Genomic DNA, 13,594 nt, shown 5'->3' on the forward strand with positions numbered 1-13,594 from the left:
GAAATCAAACGACATATCGCACTGGGCAAATCTGAGAATGTCACTCTGAGGACTGTGCTAAGGAGCTATGCCAGTGATTTTTTGTTGCCTCCTAGACACGTTACACAAGACGGGGCTGTATCTGAGTCATGATGCTGGCAAAGAATACTGAGAAACAGCGGACGGCCAGAAGAACAAACCCATGCCTTGGAAGAAGTGCAGCCAGAACGCTCCTTGGAAACAAGCTTGGCGAGACTTCTTCTCACGTACTTCGTCCACCAGTCCCTAGAGAAGGACCCTCATGCACGGCAGCATGGATGGAGACCCTCCAGGAGATGGATTGACACAGCTGCTGCAACAAAGGGGCTCAAGCTTTAACAGCTTGTAAGGATGACGACGCAAGACCTGGCAGCGTTCTGTTCTGCCATGCACAGGGTCACTCTGAGTCGGAACCAACCCGAGGCACCCAACAGCAGCAAGTAGTAGTTTGAAAGAAGGTCGTTCAACCTTTGGAAGGGCAGTGAAATACCAGGGCAGTGACAAGTCAGGAGGAATAATCACTTATCAACATAAGATGGTTGCTACCTCCTCCAAAGTATGTGAGGCCCTGGGAAAACCTTTAAAACATTGAAAACCATCGTTTTCACCTGCCCTTCCAGCTCCTCTTCCTCCCTCGATGTATTCAGCCTGCCGCTGTCTGGTAGCATGGGATTCTATGTCCCCGGCCTGTTCCGCAGTCATGAGTCTCTCTTTAAAGAACAGTAACCCGCTACACTACCACCGGGCAGCTATTAATCAGAACTACCTGGATGGCACCTCGCGACAAGAACAACGCCCATGAAGCCAACTCCAACTCACGGCCACCCTGCGGGGCAGCGTGGGACCGCCACCTGGTGGTTCCTTTACGGAAGTGGAGGGCATGTCTTTCTCCCGCTGGACAGCCTTTTTGCTTAGCAGCTGAGTTACCCACTGTGCCAGCAGAGCTCCTACAATGGCCATGGGATGCTAAAAAACAAAAGATGTCTACGATTTAAAGCAGTGTCTGCATGCAGGCTTCCCGCTCTCTGCTTTTAGGGCCTGAACCTCTTCAGAGCAAGGGAGAAAGGCCAAAGGCAAGCAAGTATTCCTGGGAAAGCGGTTCGTGAAAACTTCCGGAGAGGACTGCACTCACAGGCAGGAAAAGAGGGAAATTCTGAACACTCATTTCTCTCTAAGCAGCCGAGGGTCAGCACTGTCTGATGATGTGGGCAAAGACCATCACCCCCTGTGGTGGAAGTCCTGGTTAGGGGCCAGTAATCACACCCCTCCTGGGACCTGAGCCCCGAGACCCGGAAGCCTTTTTCTTCTCACTTTCCCAGCATGTTGCATCATGTCACTCACAGAAGGTGCCGAGTTGGGGAGCAGAGCATGGGGTCCCTGAGCTTTGAAGGGGCTTCCGACCAAGCTCAACCCACTTCACAGAGTCGATTCCGACTCCTAAGACACTGCACAGGGCTTACAAGTTCATAAACCTTTACACTGCAGTGGTTCTCGACCCCTTTGGGGATTGAACGGCCCTGTCACAGGGGTCGCCCGATTCATAACAGTAGCAAAATTACAGTTATGAAGTAGCAATGAAAATAAAGTTTGGGTTGGTTGGGGGTCACCCAGACCATGAGGAACTGTATTAAAGGGTCGCAGTATTAGGAAGGTTGAGCACCACTGGTTTCCAGGGCAGACAGCCTCATCTCTCCCTTGGAGTAGCCCAACCCCCTCACCCACAGCACCCCTAGGTTTCCTTTGGGGGATCGCCAGCTGACTAAACATTTCAATGAGGCAGGGAGGAGAGACAGCTAAGAGAAATGAGTTTTGAACGCTTCAGGAAGGGGAAGAAAACGGGTAGAAGCATGACTCTCCTTGCTTTGAGGCCCACTTTACTCACTCTGTGTTAACCCACCCAGCCCCGGAGAGAGCGCCAGGGCTGTGTCGGTCCAGCAGGAGGGCTCTCTGTCAACAGAGGGCCCTGAAGAAATGTGACATTTGTTTAGACCCAACTCTTGGTGACTCTTGAAGATCCTAGGACCACCCCTCCCCCACCCCCTGCTCCAAGAAGTAAGGTCCCCCTTAGAAGCACCTCACAGCTGTCACAAACAGCAGCCTGACCTCGTCAGATGCTTGCTGGACGCGTGCACCTCCATCTCATTACTCTTGTACTCGTTGAGTTCTTTACGAATCGCGGCCTGCAAGGTGAACACAGGGCACTGTGTCAGGACGGGAAACCGGCTGGCCGAGGGCCCCTGCATTACCCGGGCAGTCATGCGACCGTCCCCGAGCAGCTGAAAGCGAAGGCCACTCCCCTTTTCAGTGGGCACATAGGCCGCCTTTGTGTCTCGGAGAAATAACGCTTCCCTGGGGTTGGCACAGGGGCCAGAGGGGGTGACCTGGCCTGAGCAGGTCCTCCCAGCTGCCCGTGACTCACTGTCAGCATCCCCACTCTCAGGTCACTCCAAGGGAGACAGGCAGCACGGAGCAGGAATGGCTGGGACGCAGACATTGTAATGGGAAGCTCACTCCTTAGCTGACATACCTCAAGTGCCCATGTCTGGGGCCTCTGTGCTCAGCATCGCACCCATAGGCAGTCAGGGAGGTCTGCCCGAGCCCCACAGCCTGCGTTCCACCAGGGTGCTGGTGGGGCATGACCTGCCCGTGCACATGAGAAGGTAGAAGGCCCGATGGGCTCTCTGCAGAGGGTAATCCCGGGTGGAGCCTGCACACTGGCCAAGGAACGCCTTCACAGGCCATACCACACTGCTGACCTCGGACAAGTGTGTGCCGTGGGCCACTCCATACTGACCACGAAAAAGTGTGTGTCCTTGTGGGTCACCTGCACTGCTGGCCCCCCTGTGGGCTACTCCGTACCACTGCTGACCACAGACATGTGCGTCCTTGTCGGCTACTCGATGCTGGCCAACAGGTGTCCTGTGGGCCACACGGCGGTGCCAAATCGCCAGACCCGTGAATGCCTCCCGGGCCACTTACACCGGTGTCCCTCGTGGATACCGCTAATCAGTCACCCTGCCTGCAGGTTTTGAAGACTCGGTGAATCATGCAGTGCTAGCGCTGCACCCCTCACTTCCCGGAGCCTCTGCAAGCCTCTGTCTCCTCGTTAGGAGGTGCCCAAGGACAAGCCCAGAGCCTCCTACCGCAGACTCCCACCCTCTGGCCATGTGCACCTGTACCGCCTGCCCTCTCCTGCAGTGGCCCTGCCTCCTCACAGGCAGCCATCCGTCCGGGAGGGGATGGGTCACCGGGTGGGGTTTCTCCTGGAACTGAGCAGCCACCCTGACTGCCTGCTAAATACCACTAGCACCCACAACTGTGACAACCAATGATGTCCCCAGGCCGTGCCCAAGTCCCAAGGAGACAGCACTGTCACCCTGCTGAGAATGTGTCCGACACCTGATCCCAGATGTATGTCAGGGGACCCCCAACTGGCCAAGCCATGGTGGAATTCACCCTAAGAAAAGCCCCCCAGGGGACACGCATGGCCCTCCCTCTGCGACACCGCTCCCCGGCCAGGGCTGCCGCATACCTTATCTGCTGCCGACAGCCGAGTCCACGGCTTGTCAGCCCTCCGGTCATAGTCCTGCGCTTTTGCCACTTCCACGTAGTCGCTGAATCGGATGAGGATCTTCCTGTCCCGCAGTTCATCAACGGTGGGCCTCTGATTAAGCTGCAAGTAAAGATGGACGCAGGTGGACACGGCACACCAGAGCAACCTCCTGAGGTGCTCCCGCCAGCACATTCACCCTCGCCAACAGCTGTAAATGTGCTGCCCTGCCCGGCACCGTGCAGCTGAGGGCCTCGAGAAGGGCAGAACAGTACCCTAACCAAGCAATCCTGATCCACAGCACCAGCTGACTACCTCAAACCGAACAGCGAAGTTCTCCCGCCAACTGCTAGCACTCCAGGAATGCTCAGAAAGGACCTTCTGTTAATGTCCACCAGGACACAGCCACTGGCCCCAGGCATCCAGTTGGTCCTGACTGACAGTGACCGCACAGGACAGAGCAGAACTGCCCCTGCGAGCAGACGGCCTCAGCTTTCCCCTCAGGAGCCACTGGTGGGCACAAACGGCCACCCTCACAGTGCAACCCACAGGACCACCAGGGATGGATCCAATTAGTGCCTGCTAACTTCCTAAGGGGGCTGACCACAAGGCACACATCCTGCTACCAGCCTCGGGCACCGCGTCCCAGTGGGCACAGTACCTTCCTTGTCAGCCTCTGCTTGATCTCACGCCGCTCCTCCTGTTCCGTCTGGTCGTTCCTCTCTGTGGAAGGAAACGGGTGGGGACAGGTGTCAGCAAGACACAACTGCACTATGAGCAGGAACGTGGACACCTCCTCCCTCCTCTTCCCACAGCACAGCCTCTGCTTCACCTGCCGCTGCTCAGGACGGGGTGGGGTGGGGATGATGATGATGATGATGATGTGTGTGTGTGTGTGTGTGTGTGTGCGCGCGCGCGTGCGCGCCTGCCTCCTCCCTGCAGGATGGGATTCCCTGGGAGGCAGATGGTTCTGTGCTGAAGTCTGCGAACCCACCGGCTGGAGGTCTGGTTTGCTTGCTGCACACCTCTCTCCCTGCATTGAGTCAGTGCTGACTCACAGCAACACTATTGAACAGAACTGCCCTCGTGAGTTCCAGAAACACTAACTCTTACTCCCCGTCTTTTCCCCTATAACTGTTTACGGGTCTCATCTTTCTCCTGAGGAGTGTCCCCTGGTTTCAAACTGCTGCCCTTGCGGTTAGCAGCCAAACTTGTCACCCACTATGCCGTCGTGGCTCCCTCCTAACACACCAAAAGCAAAAATCAAACTCACTGCCATTGAGTCGATTCCAACGCTCTGAGCCGCCCTCTAGTACTGGGCAGGTAGGACTGCGCCCTGGGCTTCAGAGACCTGTAACCAACTCTCCTGGAGCAGAAAGCCCACGGAATGCAGTTCCGCTCTGGCACACCAGGGGCGCCAGCAGCCGGTGCCGACTCTAGGAGCTCAGCCTGGACTGCAGAGGATTCCCTTCCAACTGCACATACTTGTCCTTCTCACCCAGTGGGCGAGCACCCTTCTCAGAGGGTCGGCATCAGACCGGGAACCCCTTCTCCAGGCTCTCAGCAGCATCAGACCATCATGTCCAATCCCCACTTTGCGAGTCTCTTTCACACCCATAGGAGAAAGACTGGGGGTTTCTGCTCCCGTGAAGAGTCACAGACTCAGAATCCCAGAGACAGTTCTAGCCTGTACTACAGGGTCGCTGTGTGTGGGCATCGACTCGATGGCAGGGAGGGTGGCTTTGGTGCTTCACATCCACCAATCCTGAACCCAGCTGGGTCTCCACAGCCCACCTAGCCAGGCCCCACCCACCGCTGTCCACCACCTCCAGGCTTGCCTGGCCACCCTCTTTGGCGACTCCGGCTCTCAAAGGCCCGAGTGACAGCCTAAGGGCAGGGCTGGCTGCGTGTGACTGCTTGCACACATGCTGCGCTCACACCTACATCCAGGAGCTAAACACAGCTCTCTGTGCAGAGATGTAGTATGAAGTAGATGCAGCCCAGGTCATGAGATAGATAATGGATGTGAGATTTCTGGAACTTCGACTGCTTGATAATGCCCGGGTCCCTGCAAGGCCATCTCGAGAGGATTTCACCAGCAGGCCTCCCTGCACCACCTCCAGGCCGGGAGCGGGCGCCCTGCGGCCAGCCTGACAGGCAGCTGGGGCTGCAGGATGGGTGGTCCCGTGTCCCTGCCACTACAGTAGTGTCTGAAACTCCCACAGGGACCCTGCCGAGGACCAGGGTGGGTTAGAAGGGGAAGTGCGCCTCACGTGTGCTTTGTGGGGAGGCCGGGACTACGGTTTTGTGTCTGACAGAATGAAGGTCCTCGGTCACCCTGCAGGGAGCCACGTTTGTGACGCCATTTCTCCACCTGCATGTGCTCACGTGGCCTGTGTCCCATTCTCACCCTGTTTTGAGCATTTACAGAATGCTATTCTACCCGTGATCTGCAGGGTCGGCAGTTCGAAACCAGCAGCAGCTCCGAGATGGAACGACGGGACTTTCTACTCCCATCAACAGTCACAGTCCCAGAAACCCACAGTCAGTCAGCACGGACTTGATGGCAGCGAGTCTGGTTTGGGTTATGGTACATTACACCATGAACACTGAAAACTCAGTGCCACCGAGTCAATGCCAGCTCACAGCCTCCCCAGAGGGCAGGGAAGACCTGTCCCTGTGGGTTTCCAAGACCGTAACTCTGGGAGCAGAAAGCTGCGTCTTCCTCCCATGGGGTGGCTGATGGTTTTGAACAGCCGACCCTGGAGTTGGCAGCCCACCTTGCCACCCAGGAATCCACAGTCAGTAAGTAGTGGTCAGGGAGCTGCCTAGAGACATTCCCCATAGAGCCCCCCACCTGCTTCCCCCCAGGATACGGGATCAACCAAATGTCATCTGAAGCAGGTCAGCAGGCTTTTCTTCCAAGGTGCCATGGTGCGAGCTTGAACCTCTGACCTCTGGGTTAGCCAGCCAATGCACACTGCGTGCAGCGGGGCTGGTGGCCCTGCAACAAGGAGGCCTGTCCCAAGGTCGCTCAGGCGGGAAGAGACCATGGCTCCAACTTTCCCAAGCGCAGCCGGAGCGAAAAATGCAGGCTAAGTCAGACTGGTTTGTAGCTCAAACAGTGCCATCGACACAAGCAGAGTGGCCTGGGCACAAGCAGCTCTTTGAGAAATGCTGGCCAGTGCCTCCTCTGTCCAGGGGCCCCACCACACGAGGTCCTTCCTAAGGACTAAGCTCTCTTGGGGTGGGGGTGGGGTGGGGGTGATCTGCACACCCGGCCAGATGCTCCTCTAAGTCAATGCTGTCCTCTGACAAAAGAGACCCACCCCAGAGCCCAGCTGGGGCCAGCTTCCCAGTCAGGCTGACCCACAACAGCCCTGTGGGTGCGGAGGACAGCTGCACCGAGGGGTGCTCAGGGCTGTGACCTTTCAGAAGCAATCGCCAGGCCTGTCTACAAGGTGTCAGCCCCCCACCTTTGGACTTGTGGTTGTGTGCCTAACCATTTGTGCCAGCCAGGGACACCGCATGCTCTGGACGTAGCTCTAGCAGCTGGGCACTCACACCTGAGCAGCCACAGTCATCAGGCGCAGTGGTTAAGGATCAGGACCGTGGAGCCAGGCAGACCTGGGTGGACTGCTACCAGCTCCTCATAAAAGCTCACTGTGAGGCCTGCTCGGGCTCTGAGCTGTGAACTCCTCATGGGCAAGACAGAGTCAAGTCATGCAGCCCTCGCGGGCTTGAGGACACGCACACCATGCAGGCCACAGTGTCTGGTATGGAGGAGGCTCAATAAACCATCACCACCACTGCCTTCATCACCATCACCACCCCTCATCACTGCCAATCACCACCTCCACCACCGTCATCCATACTGCCATCACCAAGAACACCAATCACCACCGTCATCCATACCACCATCACCATGAACACCAATCATCACCATCAGCATCACATCACCATGAATACCAATCACCACCGTCATCATCACCATGAATACCAATCACCACCGTCATCATCACATCACCATGAACACCAATCACCACCGTCATCCATACCACCATCACCATGAACACCAATCACCACCGTCATCCATACCACCACCACCATGAACACCAATCACCACCGTCATCATCACATCACCATGAACACCAATCACCACCGTCATCCATACCACCACCATGAACACCAATCACCACCGTCATCCATACCACCATCACCATGAACACCAATCACCACCGTCATCCATACCACCACCACCATGAACACCAATCACCACTGTCATCATCACATCACCATGAACACCAATCACCACCATCACCATGAACACCAATCACCACTGTCATCCATACCACCATCACCATGAACACCAATCACCACCGTCATCATCACATCACCATGAACACCAATCACCACCGTCATCACCACCACTGTCACTTGTATTACCATCACCACCACCTTCACTACCATCATCACCACAATCCTTACTACCATCCTCATCGCCACCAAGATCACTACCACCGTGTTCACTACCGCGCCATTATTACAGCCCTCCCCACCCCCACAATCATTACCATCATCCCCACCACCATCCTGATCACTACCACCATCCCTGCCGTCACCATCACCATCACCACCACTATTATCCTTACCACTACTATGAGCACCATAATCATCAGCACCACCACCCACCATCATGCACTACCCACCACCGCCACAATCACCAGTCACCACAACCATCACTACCATTACCCCTGACAACACCATCCCTGCATCAGCAGCAGCATCACCACTACCATCCCAGGCTCCTGTACCCATGAACACCCAGGCAGATCCGAGTGTCCCCGACAGGCCCACACTTTGGCATGTGCTCCCCACTCAAGTGAGCGGGTACAAACGGCTTACATTCCAGGATCTGCTTCTCAGTGGGAGCTGCTGTGCAGGAACGACTGGAGTCCATGTGTCCAGGGCCCCAGGATGCTGCACCACAGTGGGCCATAGATGGTGACACTAGTTTCATCTCCACGGAACAAAGTGAAACCAAACCAACCACACAGCCACGCTTGCCGAGCGGGGAAGCTCTCCAGGCTCCCACTCCCAGTGCTGGCCCTGAGTGTCAGTCGGCACAGGGGGCGCTGTGGCTCAGACACAAAGCACAGGGGCAAGAGCGTCCTACAGGGCAAGTCCCCTCTGCAGCAGCATCAGTTCCATTTCAAAGCCCCAGCACTGCCCTGGTATTAAGGACCACACAGTCAGAAGCCCAGGGAGTGGGCAGGGGAGCCTGAGGGTGCCGTGGCAAAAGCCCTGGGCGGGGGACAAGCCAGGGCAGGGGACAAAGCTGCGCCCGCTGCTTCTGTGAAGAGGACAACCCAAGAAACCCTAGGGGGCGCCTCTGGTCTGTCTGACAGGGTCACCACTAGCTAGAAAGGCCTCCGCAACAGTGGTTGGATCTCGGTTCTGCTGGTGGGAGGATTCTGCTGCCCAGACAGCAGGGGAGCGGTCCCCAGGTCAAACACCGGGCAGTGTGAGCCCTCCCTGCCCAGGTCCCGGCAGAGCACTGCCCTGTTCCCATGTGGGCGATTTTTAGAGCCATCTGTGGCTTGTGGAAGACTATAACAAATTGATCTTGGAAGAAAGATGGTGAGACTTCGGCTCACGTACTTCTGGCATTTGTTCGTGAAAAGCTGGTGCCTGAAGGACATCCTGCTTGGTAACGGAGGTTCAGCAAAACAAAGAGGAAGGCCGTCCGCAAGATGGACGGATGGACGGACGGACAGCACAGCTCCAACAATGGGCTCAAACAGGACAACGGTGTGCACTGTCACAGGACCAGGCTGTGTTTCACTCAGTTGTGGCTGGCTCGTTAGCAGTCAGAACTGATTCAATGGCTCCTGCACCACACGGCGACCAACAAGCTTTCTACATAGGCAGCTTCCCTTGTTCGAAACCCAAACACTTGGGGATCATTGACCCTGCACTTTCTGCCTGCTTCACCACATCCACTAGTCTGGTTGGAGCACTGCCAACAGAAAGGCTGGAGGTGCAAGTCTACCCAGAAGCACCTCGGAGTAAAGGCCAGGCAACCTCATTCGCTGTGTGTCCAAGTCGCCTGCGGGGCTCAAACTGAGCTTCCGTGTCTGGTCCACATGAGCAGGCGTCTAGTATCTTAGGGCGGTGGTTTCCATTCATTTACAAACCACAGGGAGCAGGTAGAGGCCCAGCGGCATGCATCCAGGGGCAGCGCACCCGGCCCTGGACTCTGTCTCCTAAGCGGACGACACCTGCCCTGGGTGCTGTCTGAACGCTTCACGGGCAGGTCTTCATGGCATTCGGCCACCACACGGATGGCACCTACCTCGCCCTCACTTAGAGAGAAGCAACCGCGAGGGCGGTTCCAGCTCACACCCACAGCCCCCGTGACCCCCGGAGACAATGTTTCACAGGCAAAACGACTCGGACGGAAACTAAGGTCCGGGTTGGGGGTTGTTCGCGATCCAGCCTGCCCTTTGAGAGAGGGGTGCTGTGCCCTATTCGGCTGGCACCTTGCACAGCCTAACGAGTACCCACAGAGACACCTGCCCCTCCCGCCAGCAGTAAGCTGGGCGCCACAGTGACCCTACTCCCAAACTCGGGGCTCCGGGCAGAGACTATCTGGGCTGGGGCAGCAAGCCTCCCGGAGGGACGGTCCTCTCTCGCAGGCCGTGCTCTGAGCCTGGCATCCCTGCTGCGGGGGGTGGGGGGCGGCGAGAGGGGGGCACTCACGTTTCAGGATGTTCCTGCGCTCCAGCTCCTCCACCGCGGGTCTCTGGCTCAGCCGTCTGCGGAAGAACACCAAGATCACGTTCTGCACCATCGCGGGCGCCCCACGCCCCGGGGCCGTCCTACAGCGGGGACACCTTGAGCCCCACGGGGCTGCGGCAGCCTGGGGTCACCGGGCAGCTGCGGGCAGCCGAACTCTGCACGTGCAGGGCCTCCCGGCCATCCTCATCATCGTGTGCCACACGTGGGAGAGCCTGGGCCCCCCTCTGGGAGCAGCCTGGGGGGCCAGCACCCTGCCTCTAGGAGTCTGCACCCCAGGGGCCCTGGGGCCGCCTGGCTGACCAGTCCTTCTCCCGGCTCTCGGTGACTGGAGAGGGCTGCCAGTGTGCGCCTCAGACCGCCTGCGGGGAGCGGGGCTGCTCTTGCCCCCGCCGCTGACTGCGTGCAGAAGGACGGACAGATGCAGCAGCGGCGTGGCCCGCGGAGTCCCTGCCCGCCCGCGCCACTGCGGAGGCAGCAGCGGGAATCCTCCGCCGGCAGCTGGGGCAGGTGGATGGAGGCTTCCCCGCGCGCAGCCGCTCCTCCCCCAGCGCGGAGCCAGGAAAGGCTGGTTGGGCTGTCAGGCGCAGCAGCATAATTAGTCCAGGGAACCCAGCACCCGTGACTGCCATTCCTGCCTCCGCATCGCCCTTGGGGCCCAGCCAGGAGCCGGCCCACTTCCGGGACCTGCAGGCCCCGTGGGGAGACAGCGGGGCAGGCCTTATGTGCCCCCCGGAATTGACCTTCAGAACCGGCTTCTATTCATAGCAGAGACCCCCATGGCGGCTGCTCCGCCCTCGAACAGGCTTCGTGAGTCTCTGGCTCGGGGATGCCAGCTCTACTATTCTGTACCGCCCCCCCCCCGGAACTCGCACTCTGTCCACACTATCCAGTCTGGTCGAAGGACCCCCAATACCAGCCCCACCCCCTCCACACACACCATCACCATCACCAAACCCCCGCTACCCAGTCAATGCCAGCTCACAGAGGCCCTCGGGGCAGGGTGGAGACTCTCTGTACAGGAGTAGAAAGCCGCCTCGTTCTGCCAACGAGCACCTGGGGGTTTCCACCCGCTGACCTTGTGGATAAGCAGCCCGACACTTAGCCATCACGACACCAGGGCCGACCAGATGAGGGTCCCCAAAGGGGTGAACCCTCCACACCTGCTGCAAACATGACCCCATTTGGAATTGGGTTGTAGGTTCTGCTAACAAATGTAATTGTGAGGGCAGCATCAGGAAACAGACAGCTCCCGAGTCCAGGACCCCACCCCACCAAGTCGAACCGAGCCAGCACCTGCTGTGGCACAGGTATGTGCTAATATATCCCCCTCGGCCACATATTCCCTCAGCACAGGTATGTACGAGAGGGTACCTAAAAACAGGTGGATGTTGTACAACATTACATGTTTACGTTTTATTACAAAACAACCTATTCGCCTTCAAAGTACTCTCCGATACACATAATACATTTGTCAAATCTGCAATTCCGTTCTTGGAAACATTTTTCAAACTCATGTGTGTGGATGGCTGACAGCACCTCCCTCTTTTTTCCTTCACCTCTTTCAAGTCATCGAATTGCTGTCCTTTCATGCCCCCTTCATTCGTGGAAACAAAAGAAGTTGCACAGAGCGAAGTCAGGTGCGTGGGACTACTGGCATGCTGTTCTATGTCAGAATCTGGTGTGCTGAGATGGCTGCAGGAACAAGTGCATTGTGGTGGCAAGACCAGTCCCCCATTTACCACAAATCAGGCCTTTTTTGTTGCACACCGTTACGCAATCTTTTCAGAACCTCTAAATAGAAAAGCCAGTGAACAGTCTGTCCTGGTGGAACAAACTCCAAATGCACAAGTTAACATTTTTGACTGTTTGGGAAGTGGCTGGGTGTCCAGAACAAGGTTTGTCATCAGTTGGCATCTCAACTTTTTGGAAACGAGAAAACCACTCGTCGTACACTTGAATTTTTCCCAAAGCACTGTTCTTGTAAGCTGTGTTCAACATCACAACAGTTTCTGCAGCATTTTTCCCAAGCAGGAAACAATTTCAGAGCTGCACTGATCTCTTAAATCGACCATCACACACAAAAAAACAAAACAAAACAAAAAAAACGAGGCTCCAGCAAAGCTGCTTTTATGAAAAGATTCAATGTGACCAGAGAGAACCTTCCCATGTAATGCCACTGGGTGCACTAACTCAGATCAAGTTGTTTGATATTCGCCAAGTGGGGGAAAATGCATACAAAGAAAACCCTGCCCAGCGAAGCTTTTTTCCCCTTTTCCCCTGGAGGCTACCCCCTCATATGTGAGTACACCCTCTACCACATATACCCTCAAAATGAAACCCTGAACCCAAGCCCATACCCACCAAGTCAACTCTAAGTGCCTGCAACACTGTAAAGAGCTCTCCTACCGCCGTCAATCTTCACAGTTCTCCCCAGGAGAGACTGGTGGGTCTGAAATACAGACCTGTAGTTAGCAGTCTGTTATTCAGCCTTTGGGTCGACAAGGGCACTGGACAAGTAATGTTTACCTGCACAAGCACAGGGGCACCCTTGCCTGATGGTGCCCTGCTCCCGGCTTCTAACTCCTCTGCCCTCTTGGGCTCGGGCGACTCTCTTGGAATCCCCATGGTCTCAAGCCCCCTCCATCAGACTCAGACCACTCCCATCTCCGCCAGTCCAGCCCGTGCTTCCTGAAGAACAGATTCTGCCCAGGGAGCGCACATACCACAGGGGAACCCGGAGAAGCACTCACTGCCGCCCACAGGTTGGCGGGAGAAATTTCTAGCCTTTGCCCCCCACCCCCAAGATGACAGCCTAGGAGGCTCTGTCACATGGGGGTGACGCAAGCAGAGCCAATGGCCTTGCCCGCAAGAGCAGCTGCCATTTCTGAGCGGGGTGGTCAAGGGCAAGACTCTGCTTCCCCTAGTGCCCCCCCCCCACCGAAACCATGGCTGCTGCAACCTTGGGAATGTCTGAGAGCTTCCTTGTGGGTGGGTCTGCTTGGGCTGCGATCAATCTCAATGTCAAACCCAGCTCTGGAGACAGGCAGTTCGTCTCAGAAACAGAGGCGCGTCTCCCTGTTCTGTGAGTTAGGTGCGTGGTGCCGGCATCGACTCGATGGCAGTGGGTAATGTCCCTGCGGCTTGGCTGTGCCTCCTCCCTGGTCGCAGCGGCAGAGATGGCAGGTGAGGGTGGCATGGAGAAACATTAGGAGGGGTTGGCCCAGC

At 56.9% G+C, this 13,594-nt stretch overlaps 2 protein-coding genes across 2 annotated transcripts in view; one reads left to right on the forward strand and one right to left on the reverse strand.

The window, feature by feature from the left end:
- Positions 1-820, forward strand: part of SYCP2 (synaptonemal complex protein 2) — a 77,283-nt gene extending 76,463 nt beyond the window's left edge. Inside the window, exon 30 of the mRNA XM_075527682.1 lies at positions 717-820. Coding sequence (XP_075383797.1) covers positions 717-820 — 104 coding nt within the window. The remainder of the gene's footprint in view (positions 1-716) is intronic.
- Positions 821-2,102: 1,282 nt separating this feature from the next.
- Positions 2,103-13,594, reverse strand: part of PHACTR3 (phosphatase and actin regulator 3) — a 146,009-nt gene continuing 134,517 nt past the window's right edge. The window contains exons 9-12 of the mRNA XM_075527683.1: positions 10,331-10,386; positions 4,230-4,291; positions 3,551-3,691; positions 2,103-2,198 (exon numbers count right to left, since the gene is read on the reverse strand). Of these exons, the coding sequence (XP_075383798.1) occupies positions 2,103-2,198; positions 3,551-3,691; positions 4,230-4,291; positions 10,331-10,386 (355 nt within the window). The remainder of the gene's footprint in view (positions 2,199-3,550; positions 3,692-4,229; positions 4,292-10,330; positions 10,387-13,594) is intronic.

Source organism: Tenrec ecaudatus, chromosome 12 (genome assembly GCF_050624435.1).
Source record: "Tenrec ecaudatus isolate mTenEca1 chromosome 12, mTenEca1.hap1, whole genome shotgun sequence".
Lineage (NCBI taxonomy): Eukaryota > Metazoa > Chordata > Mammalia > Afrosoricida > Tenrecidae > Tenrec > Tenrec ecaudatus.